The 14,280-nt window shown below is 45.6% G+C and overlaps 1 protein-coding gene across 1 annotated transcript; it reads right to left on the minus strand.

Annotated features, from left to right (window-relative positions):
* Window positions 1-3,407: 3,407 nt before the first annotated feature.
* Window positions 3,408-13,957, minus strand: LOC309555067 (leydig cell tumor 10 kDa protein homolog). The gene is made up of 3 exons (XM_082256890.1): window positions 13,791-13,957; window positions 9,998-10,053; window positions 3,408-3,588 (listed from the first exon to the last, which is right to left on the minus strand). Exons 1-3 carry the CDS (start codon window positions 13,870-13,872, stop codon window positions 3,439-3,441), a joined length of 288 nt encoding a protein of 95 aa, XP_082113016.1. The 5' UTR covers window positions 13,873-13,957; the 3' UTR covers window positions 3,408-3,438.
* Window positions 13,958-14,280: the final 323 nt, after the last annotated feature.

Genomic DNA, 14,280 nt, shown 5'->3' on the forward strand with positions numbered 1-14,280 from the left:
TATTTTTGCAGCGCTGTTTATTCTCTGCATCGCCCACTTTATTCACTAGAGAACTCACCAGCGATTGTAATTCTGCTATCTGAGAGGTATGTGAGCCCTGCTGATCCTCCAACCGTGCCAATGCGGTTCTCAGCTTCTGTAAGCCTTCACCTGATCTTATCCAGGTTGTGGCGTATCAATGTGCATTCAGAGGTTAAGTGGTCGAAATGGACCATCAGCACAGCATTACATCCCTCTGTTGCCGCCAGAATCGGCCTGGTGATAGCACCAGGAGCTGACCGTCAGTGTTGGAGAGCCAAGCTCCGCAACAGCTAGGGAATGAGACACTATTGTCGATAGACACTTTGCTCTGGACACAGAAGCTAAGATGGCACCAGGAGAGGATGTGATCCGCCTCTTTCCAGAAAGCTGAGGCTTCGGGTCTCGGATCTGCTTACCCTGGCCTTTGGCAGACATAATAGCTGACAATGGGGGATCCAGGAGGTAAGGGGAAGCAGATAAATGCTGCAGGCAATTCCAATGGTGCCCGTTAGCTGGAGTAAATAGTTGGATCAGCACGGAGCTCTCTGTCCTCCTGGCTCACATCCCCGCCACGCCGATCTATGCATTACTGAATTGCTGATGACCATTTTCTTACTTCTACACCTGAGCTGGCAAAGGTTCCATTTTCATGTACTTTTTTTTTTTTTTTAAGATTTACTGTTGATAGAGTGGGGAAGGATTGGAACCCCTTTAGGGATTTACTGTGATTTGTGGGATGAAAGTTTAAAGTTTTTAAATAAACGTAACCAAGCACATGACAACTGTGTGTTCTAAGCATACAGACCCATATCCCTTGTACATCTGTGTGCAGGGCATCAACCAGTACATGAAGTGGAGCCTTGGGATCTTCAGTATAGGAGTGAGAAAAACATCAGGAATAAAAAAAAAATGCATAGATTATCCCTAGATCGATTATTTTATCTATTCTGTACCAGAGTCATTGCATTCATAAGCTAGACTCAAGTCTTGTGAATTCCTTCACATTGTGTGACACAAGGCATGTAGTGTCATTTCCATTGCAATGGTGACACACTAATGCCATTCAGGGTTCTTTTTAGTCATAAGTTGCATAATGCCTTTCTGTTCTGAAGAGCTCACAATCAACTTATGGAATGACTTGCCTTAATCAGTTGTGTGGCTGTAGGACAGCACATTCAAGGACTAATGGTACAGTGAAACAATTGGCCTTTTAATGATTGAAGCAGCAGAAATACATGTTTGCCAATGTGCCTGGTGCAACAACTCGGATTGTAAAGTTTTTCTAGAAAGAGAAGGTCCAGCCGATTCCATTTTTTAGCTGGAGATAAGTGTGGAGAATATTTAAACCCCTATGGAATGAACAGTTATCTGGGACTTTGTTAGGAGAGACTTCCCCTCACTTACCGTGCTGATGGCAGCAGCTTCACCAGACAGGAAACGAGGGAAAATCTGCATCAGGGACAGACAGCAGTAAAGAGCCGACAGGGTTTCTAGCCTTCACCTACTGTACTAAAACAACAAACTACGGGCTTCGTTCACAAAACATTATCTACTGCTTTAAGGTCAGAGGTAAAATAGCTCACAGCGTTTATATAACGTACACGTGATTCTGCACTTCTGCCTGCGGAAGGGGGGGGGGGTGTGTAGTGCCGCTTCTACTGTGAATATCTACTGCGGGTGCCGGGCGGTAGATACCTTCCTGAACCTGCCGACTGACGGCAATACATAGAGAACTGAGATATGCCTAGGTAAACCATGCATATCTAAGTTCTGACAGGGGGAAATAATGGATTCTGTGTTCCTAGGGACTAGAATTTATCTCTTCCACTAGTAAAAGCACCACACTGTACACACAAAAACACTGGCTAGGCACACAGATAACCCTTTGATCGTCCTAGATGTTTAACCTCTTCCCTGCCAGGGTAATTAGTACAGTGACAGTGCATATTTTTTGCACTGATCACTTTATTCGTTTTACTGGCTCCCACAAAGTGTTAGTCAGTGTCTGATTGTCAGCCGCAATATCACAGTCCCACAATAAGTTGTTGATCTTCACCATTACTAGTCTATTAAAAAAAAAAAAAAAAAAAAGTTTCAATAAATATATTCCATAGTTTGTAGACACTATAGAGTTCACATAAACCAATCAATATATGTTTTTTGGGTTTATTTTTACCAAAAACATGTAGCAGAATACATATGGGCCTAAACTGATGAAGAAATTAGATTTTAAATTTTTTTATTGGATGCGTTTTATAGCAGAAAGTAAAAAAAATTATTTTTTTTTCAAAATTGCAGGGTCTTTTTTTTGTTTATAGCACAAAAAAAAAAAAAAAAAAAAAAAAAAAAAAAAGCAGTGGTAGTCACATACCACCAAATAAAAGCTCTATTTGTGAGAAAAAAAATTGACAAATTATATTGGGGTACAGTGTCGCACGACCATGCAATTGTCAATTAAAAGGTAACTCCACTTTTGTGGGGAAAAAAATAGCAAATACAGAAAAAACAAAATAGCGTATACAATTGCAACACAAATCATATTGTAATTAAATGTTATTAAAAATTACCTTTCCTTTTCAATCTGCAGCTACTGTCCTTTTCTGGAAATACAATGTAATATGGCTACCTGGAGCTGTTCTGTACACAGAATGTATACTGATCACACCCCAGAAACATTTCCTGCTTGTGTGATTGGCTCACTGATTTTCCCAGAAGTCTACCTAAGATACAAGTCAGATTTCTGGCATCCCCTGCAACAAAAATATAATTTTTGGTGAGATACCCCAATAGGACCACGTCTAAAGGAATGCAGGCCCAGCAGCTTTCCTCATTCGAGCCCTGCAGCTGGCTCAGCTGATAGCTAATTATGAAACCACTCCCATATGACCCACTCAGCACAGAGGAACAAACTGGGATTTCTTCAGAATAATAAAAGGTAGGAATCTGCAACAAAGTTTGGTAAAATCCTTGTAATGTACAGAGATTACCCAGAGGGGAATGCTTTTTTCTCAACAAAAGTGGAGTTATGCTAAAGTATTGCAGTGCCGTATGGCAAAAAAAATGGCCTGGTCATGAAAGGGGGTAAATCTTCCTGAGGTCAACTGGTTAAATACCGCATGCCTGGACTACTAATTGAATGCATGCATTTACTTACTTTAGTGAATTGACTTGAATTGGGCCCTAAATGCCATCCAGTTGGGCTTTACATCAGATTGGTGGCTGTAGGATGGCACATACATGGACTTACACACTAAACACAGAAAACATTTACCTTTTTTATGATCGATCAGCAGACAGACATGTTTGAGACTTAGAAAAAGCATTTTATTAAAATCTGAATTATGAAACACCCAGCATATTTACAAGAAAACAGAGGTGAAGGAGGACACGCTGCCATCATTTCACGGATCTCCCTGATCATGTCTTGCTGCTACCAGCAGAGGCGCTCTTCTCTTTCTTGTCCGTCTGTGCTGGTGCTTTTAGCAGGGCAAGCTTTTTGGGCATGTTGGCGCTGGCTTTCATGGTGACGTCATGCTCTATCTTATTTCGGATCTGGACTTCTAGATTCTGTGGATAGTGCCAAATAAAAGGGAGTTACTTCTAAGAAAAAAATATTTTGAACCGACAAAAATTAGCATCTAGGATTTTGGTACCCACCGTCATTTTCCTTTAGTCCACTGAGGGACACAGGAACTCATTTTGTTATTCTGCCGCCAACAGGAGGTTTGGACACTGGCAAACAGAAAAACTGAGCCAGCACAGCCCCTCTTCTACCCAGCATGCTTCACTTTGGTACCAAGAACATGATTAATACAAACACAGGAGGGATGGGACCTGTGCCCCTCAATGGACAAAGAAAAGGATTTTATGGTAATTACAGAAATCCTACTTTCATTCTCTTCCACTGAGGTACTCAGGAAGTCATATATTGTCAGGATATTCAGGAATTGTCCAACTGAGGGATGGGCAACTCAACAATAGCTAACAGGCCTTACAAAAACAGAACTGGGGAGGACTTGTAGCACAAGAACTGCCTGAAGGACCAATGCCCAAAGCTGAAAAAAGAGGAGACAAAGTCCCCTACTTGACAGGTGAAATCTGCTCACAGGACCAGATGGAAAGCAAAGAGAATCATCCTGAGGCTCAAGGCTAAGACAGAAAGAACAACGCCAGAGGGAGATGACTCCATGAGCAAGGAGACACCAACCTGCACCAGCAAAAAGCTGATGAACCAAAACCGGTGGAACAATAAGGCCCCGTTCACACAAGCGGCCAGGTGGGGCTGTAAAAGGAGGCCTGGATTTACCACCTCCCACTTAAAGAACATGCAGTCACTTAGGGTTGTACAGATTCTATGGCAAAAAAGTAAACCCTGAAAAGGCCAAACCACTTGAATGGGTCGTGTTCAGCAGTGGAACTGCCTGCCGAATGCAACTAATTCAAGTGGTTTGGCCATTTCAGTTTAAAGCAGGCGGTGAGACACAGACATGTCACCTCCCAGCCGACAATCAACCTTCTGCCAAGGGATCAACCGCAATTCGCTTTTCAGAGCGGCGGCTGCCGCTTGTCTGAACATAGTTACATAGTAGCTGAGGTTGAATAAAGACAATAGTCCATCTAGTTCAACCTGTGTAGGTGTGGGTGGCCGTAATCATATCTCCTACCCCTTAATGTTCTGATCCTTGAGATGTACGTCCAACAGTCTTTTGAAAGTAGCCATACTTCCCACAGAAACCACCTCTTGTGGTAGAGAATTCCACAATCTTGTAGCCTTAACAGTAAAGAACCCCCTGCGTTGCCTGAGGTTAAAACACTTCTCCTCTAATCGCATTGTATGCCCTCAAGTCCTCATGCAATCCTTGCGACTGAATAATTTTTTTCTACGCTGAGATCACCATTGAGGTATTTATAATTCGCTATCATGTCCCCTCTCAGGCGTTTCTCCTCTTGGGAGAATACATTAGGCGATTGTAGACGTTCTTCATAATTAAGGTCCTCCAATCCCCTAATCAGTTTAGTTGCCCTTCTCTGGACTCTCTCCAGCTCCAACACATCCCTCCTGAGGACTGGCGACCAGAGTTTTATAAAGTGGAAGGATTATAGTCTTATCTCTGGAATACATCCCTTTCTTTTTGCATGCTAATATTCTGCCGGCTTTGGCAGCTGCCACTTGACATTGCATGCTATTGCTTAGTCTATCCTCTACCAAGACTCACAGATCTTTCTCCATTTTTGATTCCCCTCCTAAAGCGTATTGTGCTTTTATGTTTTTAGTCCCCAAGTGCAAAACCTTACACTTCTCCACATTAAACCTCATTTGCCATGTCGTTGCCCACTCTGTTATTTTGTTCAGGTCATTCTGTAGGATATCTGCTTCATGTTGTGAAGTTATTGCCCTGGCCAATGTTGTGTCATCTGCAAAAACTGATATAGAACTACTGATCCCGTCCTCAATGCTGTTTATGAATAAATTGAACAAGGTTGGTCCCAGGAATAAGCCTTAAGGGACCCCGCTTACCACCTCAGACCAGTCTGAGTTTGCGCTATTTATTACCACCCTTTGGACACCCCCTTTTAGTCAGTTCCATATCCAAGAGCAAACCTTGTGGTCGATGCCTGCAGACCTTATTTTATAAATTAAGCGCTTGTGGGGAACTGTATCAAACGCCTTAGCGAAATCCAGGTAAACCACATCCACTGGTCTCCCCCTACCTAGCTCACCTCCTCGTAGAATGTTAAGAGATTGGTTTGACAAGAACGCCCATTTGTAAACCCGGGCTGATTACTGCTGATGATGTTGTTGTCTTTAGCAAACGCTACGATATAGTCCCTTATCCCCTCCAGAAGTTTACATACTATCGATGTCAGACATGTCCCGGCCTATAATTTCCCGGGACATGCCTCTGCCCTTTTTTGAACAACATGGCCTAAGGGAAGCAGAGACCCACAACCTAATCTGTATAACCGGAAAATAGGACCCCTACAAGAAAAAAGGTCCCAACGTAATCTAAAATAAAACAAATCAAAACAGAAAAACTGCAGCTCGCCTGGGTTGATCCTGGTAGTAACATGTATATGTGGCAGCCTCAGCCAACACTGCACCACAGACCACTTGCACTGACGCATTTTGTCCTATCAGGGCTTAGTCATAGTCCTCTGGGTCTAAGCCCGGATGGGTGGGGCAAAACGTGGCAGAGGGCATGGTCTGTGGAGCAGCGTTGGCTGGGGCTGCCACATATACATGTTACTACCAAGATCAAGCTGGGCAAGTGGCGGTTTTTCTGTTTTGTTCTCTTCACATTACTGGATGAGTGATATCCTGTGCCAGAACCCCTTCTCCTGAACACCAGCAGAACAAGGCATTTCTGCTTGGAGAAACACCATCAAGTTTATACGGGTTAAAATAAAACAGGTCATGGTAAAAGTCAGTCCAAGTGGGAAGGCCATTAGCCTTTGCACCCTTGGTTCCCTGGGATCAAGGAATTAAAAAAACTCTGTAAGATTTTATCTGGCCTGATAACCAACCTGGTGAAAGTAGAACTATAGGCAAAACTTTTTTTTTTTTGAAAGGGAGGATCCCAATGAGGAGATTTCTCTTCACTTTCTGTCCAATAGCCACAACAGGAAATGAAAGGAAATCCCTCCAAAAGTGAGGGAAATCCATGGTAGTCACCATAACTCAAGCCCTCACTGAAAAACTTTTCCCCCTCTTTCGGTGATAATAAAGACTCCCCTCCCCCCCTCCTCTTTAGGCAATTTTGGTCTAATGGTCACTAGGACAAATAGAACGGGTGAATGTCCCTTAAGAAAGGAAGAAAAAGGGGGGAGAAAAAAAAATGCATCTCACTTTTTCACCTTTCTTCTAGTGATGCAATGAAATTTCGACCACCCAAAAAAAAAAAAAAAAAAAAAAAAAAAAACCGGTGAAAATTGGGTTATCAGCATTTTGCCAATAGGAAAAAAAAGGTGCTAATGGCCGTTGAACATGCACGTGATTTTGCTGTGCTTATGGGGCATTTTCTATAGGTCACGTGACTCAAAAACAGCATCAAAAACGCAACACTGGTGCGTTTTTGATGCGTTGTTGCTGCGTTGCCAATGCATTTCAATTGGGAGGTGCGTTTTTTTTTTTTTAACTGTCCAAGCATGAAACAAAAATGCAGCAAGCAGGATTTTTAACACTACAAAGGACCAGTGTGAAGAGGTACATAGAATTTTTAAGGTATGCGTTTTCTGCTGAATTTTATTATTGCAAAAGTGCTGCATAAGCTGCTCAGCGTGAAAGCAGCCTATCGGCCAAAAAGGTGCCGTGATGGCTGACAAATTCATATTCATTGAAATTCATGATCATATATATATTAAAAGTCGATTATAATACAATTACAGTATCTCACAAAAGTGAGTACACCCCTCACATTTTTGTAAATATTTTATTCTATCTTTTCATGTGACAACACTGAAGAAATGACACTTTGCTACAATGTAAAGTAGTGGGTGTACAGCTTTTATAACAGTGTACATTTGCTGTCCCCTCAGAATAACTCAACACACAGCCATTAATGTATAAACCACTGGAAACAAAAGTGAGTACACCCCTAAGTGAATGTCCAAATTGGGCCCAAAGTGCCAATATTCTGTGTGGCCACCATTAATTTTCCAGCACTGCCTTAACCCTCTTGGGCATGGAGATCACAGGTTGCCACTGGAGTCCTCTTCCACTCCTCCATGACGACAACACAGAGCTGGTGGATGTTAGAGACCTTGCGCTCCTCCACCTTCCATTTGAGGATGCCCCACAGATGCTCAATAGGATTTAGGTCTGGAGACATGCTTGGCCAGTCCATCACCTTTACCCTCAGTCTCTTTAGCAAGGCAGTGGTTGTCTCAGAGGTGTGTTTGGGGTCGTTATGTTTGGATTGATGGCCTGCGGTCCAGTCTTCGAAGGGAGGGGGGGGGGGGGGGGGGTCATGCTCTGCTTCAGTTTGTCACAGTACGTGTTGGCATACATGGTTCCATCAATGGACTGTAGCTCCCAGTGTCGGCAGCACTCATGCAGCCCCAGACCATGACACTCCCACCACCATGCTTGACTGTAGGTAGGACACACTTGTCTTTGTACTCCTCACCTGGTTGTCGCCACACACACTTGACACCATCTGAAACAAATAAGTTCATCTTGGTCTCATCAGACCACAGGACATGGTTACAGTAATCCATGTCCTTAGTCTGCTTCTCTTCAGCAAACTATTTGCGGGCTTTCTTTTCTTGTGTATGATCCTTAGAAGAGGCTTCTTTCTGGGATGACAGCATGCAGACCAATTTGATGCAGTGTGCGGCGTATGGTCTGAGCACTGACAGGCTGACCCCCCCACCCCTTCAACCTCTGCAGCAATACTGGCAGCACTCATACGTCTATTTCCCAAGGACAACCTCTGGATATCATGCTGAGCACGTGCACTCAACTTCTTTGGTCAACCATGGCGGGGCCTGTTCTGAGTGGAACCTGTCCTGTTATACTGCTGTATGGTCTTGGCCACCATGCTGCAGCTCTGTTTCAGGGTCTTGGCAATCTTCTTATACCCTAGGCCATCTTTATGTAGAGCAACAACTCTTTTTTTTTTTCTTCAGATCCTCAGAGAGTTCTTTGCCATGAGGGGCCATGTTGAACTTCCAGTGACCAGTATGAGAGAGTGAGAGCGATAACACCAAATTTAACACACCTGTTCCCCACTTAAACCTGAGACCTTGTAACATGGTCACATGACACCGGGGAGGGAAAATGGCTAATTGGACATTTTCACTTAAGGGTGTACTCACTTTTGTTGCCAGAGGTTTAGACATTAATAGCTGTGCGTTGAGTTATTTTGAGGGGACAGTAAATTTACACTGTTATACAAGCTGTACACTCACTACTTTACATTGTAGCAAAGTGTCATTTCTTCAGTGTTGTCACATGAAAAGATATAATAAAATATTTACAAAAATGTGAGGGGTGTACCCACTTTGTGAGATACTGTAAATATATTTTTAAAAATGTCAGTTTCGGCTAAGTGCATCCTGGATTTTCGGTTTCGGTGTACCATTACTTTCTTACCTTCAGCATACTTATTATACTTTAAGCAAGAGACTTACTAGGGGGAAGCCTTGAATCATCTAGAAGAACATGATAACCTACAAGGAGTGGGCATGTCCCACAAAAAAAAAAAAAAAAAAAAAAAAAAAAAAAAAAAAAGAAAGAAAGAAGGCTTAGCAATATTGGTTAGACTTTCCTCAGCAGAGCAAGGGAAAAGATGTCCATCTTCTTACCCCACTACCTAAAAACAAAGGCATGTTGCAACGGGGGGAAGCGCTATCCTGGGTTGGAAAACTATTTCTTTGTTTCGTCAGTGTCCAATTGTCCTGTAGGCGGCAGTATAACTGCAATATCTGAATTAATGTGTCCCTCAATGGATAACGCAAAAAAAAAAAAAAGAAGAGCGCGTGAGCTGGGGACAAGGGGGTGGGGGGGAGAAGAACGCGCGAGCTCGGGACGGGGGAGAAGAGCCCGCGAGCTCCGGACGGGGGGGGGAGGGGGGGGGGGAAGAAGAGCGCGCAAGCTCGGGACAGGGGGGGGAGAAGAGCGCGCAAGCTCGGGACAGGGGGGGGGGGGGGGGCGAAGAGCGTGCAAGCTCGGGACAGGGGGGGAGAAGAGCGCGCAAGCTCGGGACAAGGAGGGGGGGGGGAAGCGCAAGCTCAGGACGGGGGGAGAGAGCGTGAGCTCGGAACAGGGGGGAGAAAAGTGCGCACGTGCTCACAACAGGGAAAGATGCTTGGATAGAACGTACTGACACAAAAACGGTCCTTCAAACGTGATCACTGAAGCTTTCCATTAAGGACTATCTCAGAAAGATAATGATCATTTCAATTCCTCTTTGTATATCATTTATATAGAAGAGATTATATATGATGAAGAGCTCCATTTCACAGGCTCACTCACCTTCTTCAGCTTTTGCTGGTGGATCACCCGAGACTTCTTAGGTGCGATCATTCGAGCTAAAAGACAAAAAAAAAAAGTCAGTAGGTATTTGGAGAACAAACACCATAAAGTGCCAGGCAGATAGCCGTCCCGACACAAGCACCACATACTGGATTTTACAATCATTCACCTACATTTAGAATCAGCTCAGCGTTGGCAGTGATGAACAGAACTCTAATATTGGACAAGCCGCTATCACTGTCAGCCTGGGAGAGAAAACCTGAAAACGGATCCATCCAGGTGTCCTCTACAATTTGAAGGTCAATCATCTACAATGCAGTCATCTGACAATATGACCATGGACACCCTAGAGAAGAATTCCAGTTGGTAATACTTACCAATAAAAATGGAAACTAGATTCTGTGTAACTTCCTGAGAATCCCTCATGAGGAAGAACTCCAAAATTAGAAGCGGTTTAATACCATTCCTCCTCCTCCTCCGCATGTCACAGGTATGCACATAGCAGGTATAACATGTTTATTATTTTAATAACCTTTAGAACCACTTTAGGTTGGCTCATTCGAGCTCTGCGAGTGAGAAAGAGGTGCTCTATGTAAGCTCCAACGCCAACCACACATGAATCGGAATTCCACCAGTTCAGCAGATGAATTTTGATCCATGTATGGGCACTGAGGTTCTACAGAAGTCCATCTAACGATCAACTTCTGTACAACCGCCCTCCCGGATTGTCCCCACCGGCTACAGCCTGCAGCGCTGATCAGTGTATGAGGATGACGGGAAAGTCTCCCAACTGTCAGAAGTTCAGAACACAATAGCTCAGTGGGAGGGATTCCCCCATCCACATCCAGTGTGTGAATGAAGGGTTTGGGTCATTTAAAAAAAAAAAAAATGAAATCTATGTCACTCTAAGTTCCTCTTGCATAAAGATAAGGATTCTCTCCCTGCCCCCATGTGACAGTGCAGGCCCAATCACCAGGGATGGCACTAACACATGAGAGGAAGGCGAGTGCGTCACATGATCCCCCATACTGGAAGTACCCCAGTTGTTTGTCAGAAAGTGGGGCGTTAGAGATTAAAGCTGGCCATGACAAATCAAAATTCATCCGGTGCAACAGGAACTGATCGAATTAAAGCGGAGTTCCACCCAAAAGTGGAACTTCCGCTTTAGAGAGTCCTGACCCCCTGACATGCCACATTTGGCATGTCATTTTTTTTGGGACGTGTCAGAGGTCCCAGAAGATTGCCGGCCAATCACGGCGCGCAGCGTGACTCGCGCATGCGCAGTGGGTACCCGGCTGTGAAGCCGCAAACTGTAACAGCCGGGTGCCCACAGCAGTGATGCCGGCGCCAAGGGAGAGGATCGAGGCTTCGGGCGGCCGCATCGCTGGACAGGTGAGTGAATGGCTGGAACTCCGCTTTAAGATCAATCTATCGATTGACTTCTGTAAAACCAGCCTGTCATTTTTTTGTACAATCACTGCCACTGGCTATAGTCGGCAGTAGGGATGGGCCAACACTCCCCGTTCGGTTCGCAGCAGAACTCCTGAACAGGGGAAAAGTTCTGCCCCAAACTCCATTGAAGTCTATGGGAGCTGAACAGAGGAAATCAAAAGTGCCCATTTTGAAGGGTTATATGCAAGTAATTGGCCATAAAATGGGTATGGGGGTCCAGGTACTGCCCTGGGGGACATGTATCAATGCAAAAAAAAGATAGTTTTTTTTTTTAGGAGAAGTGATTTTAATTATCCTTAAAGTGCAACAATAAAAACAGTGCCGGACGGGTCCCCTTGGTCTGCCTGTGACATGGCGTAATTGTACCATGTATAGAACCTGCTGCAGCAAAAATGACATTTGTAAACACAAAAGAAAATGAGTCAAATCTCCTTTAAATTAAGGGTCCATTCACACTAGCGCGACTTGTCAGGCGACTTGGTCGCCTGACAAGTTACGGTCGGTCGCCCGCCATTGAATAGTACAGGACCCGTTCTAATAGGAGCGACAAAAGTCGCTCCGACTTAGAAAAAGGGTCCTGTACTACTTTGGGGCCACCTGGAGGCGACTTGCATAGACTTCAATTATATGAAGTCCCTGCAAGTCTCGACTTCACAGGTCGCCCCAGCAAGTCGTGTCGCGCCAGTCTGAATGGGCGCTAACGCAGTTATAACTCCCGACCAAAAAAAAAAAAAAAAAAACGTGTGGGGTCCCCCCCCAAAATCTATACCAGACCCTTGTCCAAGCATGCAGCCCAGGAAAGATGGGGGACAAGCGAGCCCCGCTCCTGAACCCTACCAGGCCACATGCAAAGCACCTTGTTCCCATGTTGATGGGGACAAAAGTCTCTTCCCCACAACCTTGCGCTGTGGTTGTGGGGGGTCTGCGGATGGGTGGGGGGGCTTATGGGAATCTGGAAGCCCCCTCTAAACAAGGGGGGTCCCCAGATCCTGGTCCCCACTATGTGAATGAGTATGGGGTACATAGCACCCCTACCAATTCACCAAAAAAGTGTCAAAATAAAAACAGACAGGTTTTTGAGAACTCCTTTATTTAAAAAAAAATGTCCCCTGATGTAGATCCATCACACCCAGAAAAAAAAAAGACCCCCCACAACGTTAAAAAAAAAAAAAAAAAAATATGTTGTTGCTGGCAATGTCCCCCCCCCCCCCTTTTATTCAGCTGGACTGTGCCCCACCAACAAAGGGTATGCACAGAGGACTCCCAGATCACCCAGGGGCCCCACCAACAAATGACATGCACAGGGAACTCCCAGGGGCCCCACAAACAAAATGACATGCATGGGGGACTCCCAGATCACCCAGGGGCCCCACCAAAAAAATGACACACACAGGGGACACCCAGGGGCCCCACCAAAAAAATGACACGCACGGGGGACACCCAGGGGCCCCACCAAAAAAATGACACGCACGGGGGACACCCAGGGGCCCCACCAACAAATGACACACACGGGGGACTCCCAGGGGCCCCACCAACAAATGACACACACGGGGGACTCCCAGGGGCCCCACCAACAAATGACACACACGGGGGACTCCCAGGGGCCCCACCAACAAATGACACACACGGGGGACTCCCAGGGGCCCCACCAACAAATGACAAACACGGGGGACACCCAGGGGCCCCGCCAACAAATGACAAACACGGGGGACTCCCAGGGGCCCCACCAACAAATGACAAACACAGGGGACACCCAGGGGCCCCACCAACAAATGACAAACACAGGGGACACCCAGGGGCCCCGCCAACAAATGACAAACACGGGGGACACCCAGGGGCCCCGCCAACAAATGACAAACACGGGGGACTCCCAGGGGCCCCGCCAAGAAATGACAAACACGGGGGACTCCCAGGGGCCCCACCAACAAATGACAAACACAGGGGACACCCAGGGGCCCCACCAACAAATGACAAACACAGGGGACACCCAGGGGCCCCACCAACAAATGACAAACACGGAGGACACCCAGGGGCCCCGCCAACAAATGACAAACACGGAGGACACCCAGGGGCCCCGCCAACAAATGACAAACATGGGGACACCCAGGGGCCCCACCAACAAATGACAAACACGGGGGACACCCAGGGGCCCCACCAACAAATGACAAACACAGGGGACACCCAGGGGCCCCACCAACAAATGACATGCAATACTGGGAGTATTCTCACATCATCCAGGGGCCCCACCAACAAATGTTTACATCACGTGCTCCTGACTGAGGATCTACAGGTCCCAGAATAGGAAGCAATCCAGGCTCCTCTCACTACAATGTGCTCTCACCTCCTTTCCTCATCACCCCTGAGGGCTTGTTGGTGGCCTTTTTCTTAGGCTTTGCCTTGAGCTTTCCTGACCCCTGCGCCATCACCACAAGCTGACTGCGACACAGACGATGAGTTAAACTTGCTACTGGACCGGAAGCACGTGTCAGCAGGGAGCGGCCATCTTGGTCGGGGCATCGCACAACAAAAACGAGTCTCTGCTAAGCTGCTCTCACGCACAATGTCTCAACTATGGTCGCGCAGCGCTATCTTGTGGCCATATTGATGTACTGCCGATGATGTATTTTTACCAAGAGTACATTTGTTAAAGAGGTTGTAAACCCATATACATATACATATATATATATATATATATATATATATATATATTTTGTAACCTGAAAGAGAAACACATAATGAGCCAGTATGCATCGCATACTAGCTCATTATGAAATACTTACCTTAGAACAAGCCCCCGCCGTGCCATCGGCTTACCTGTATGACGGGCGACA

The sequence above is a fragment of the Pelophylax lessonae genome (genome assembly GCF_965119305.1).
Source record: "Pelophylax lessonae genome assembly, chromosome: 4".
NCBI lineage: Eukaryota > Metazoa > Chordata > Amphibia > Anura > Ranidae > Pelophylax > Pelophylax lessonae.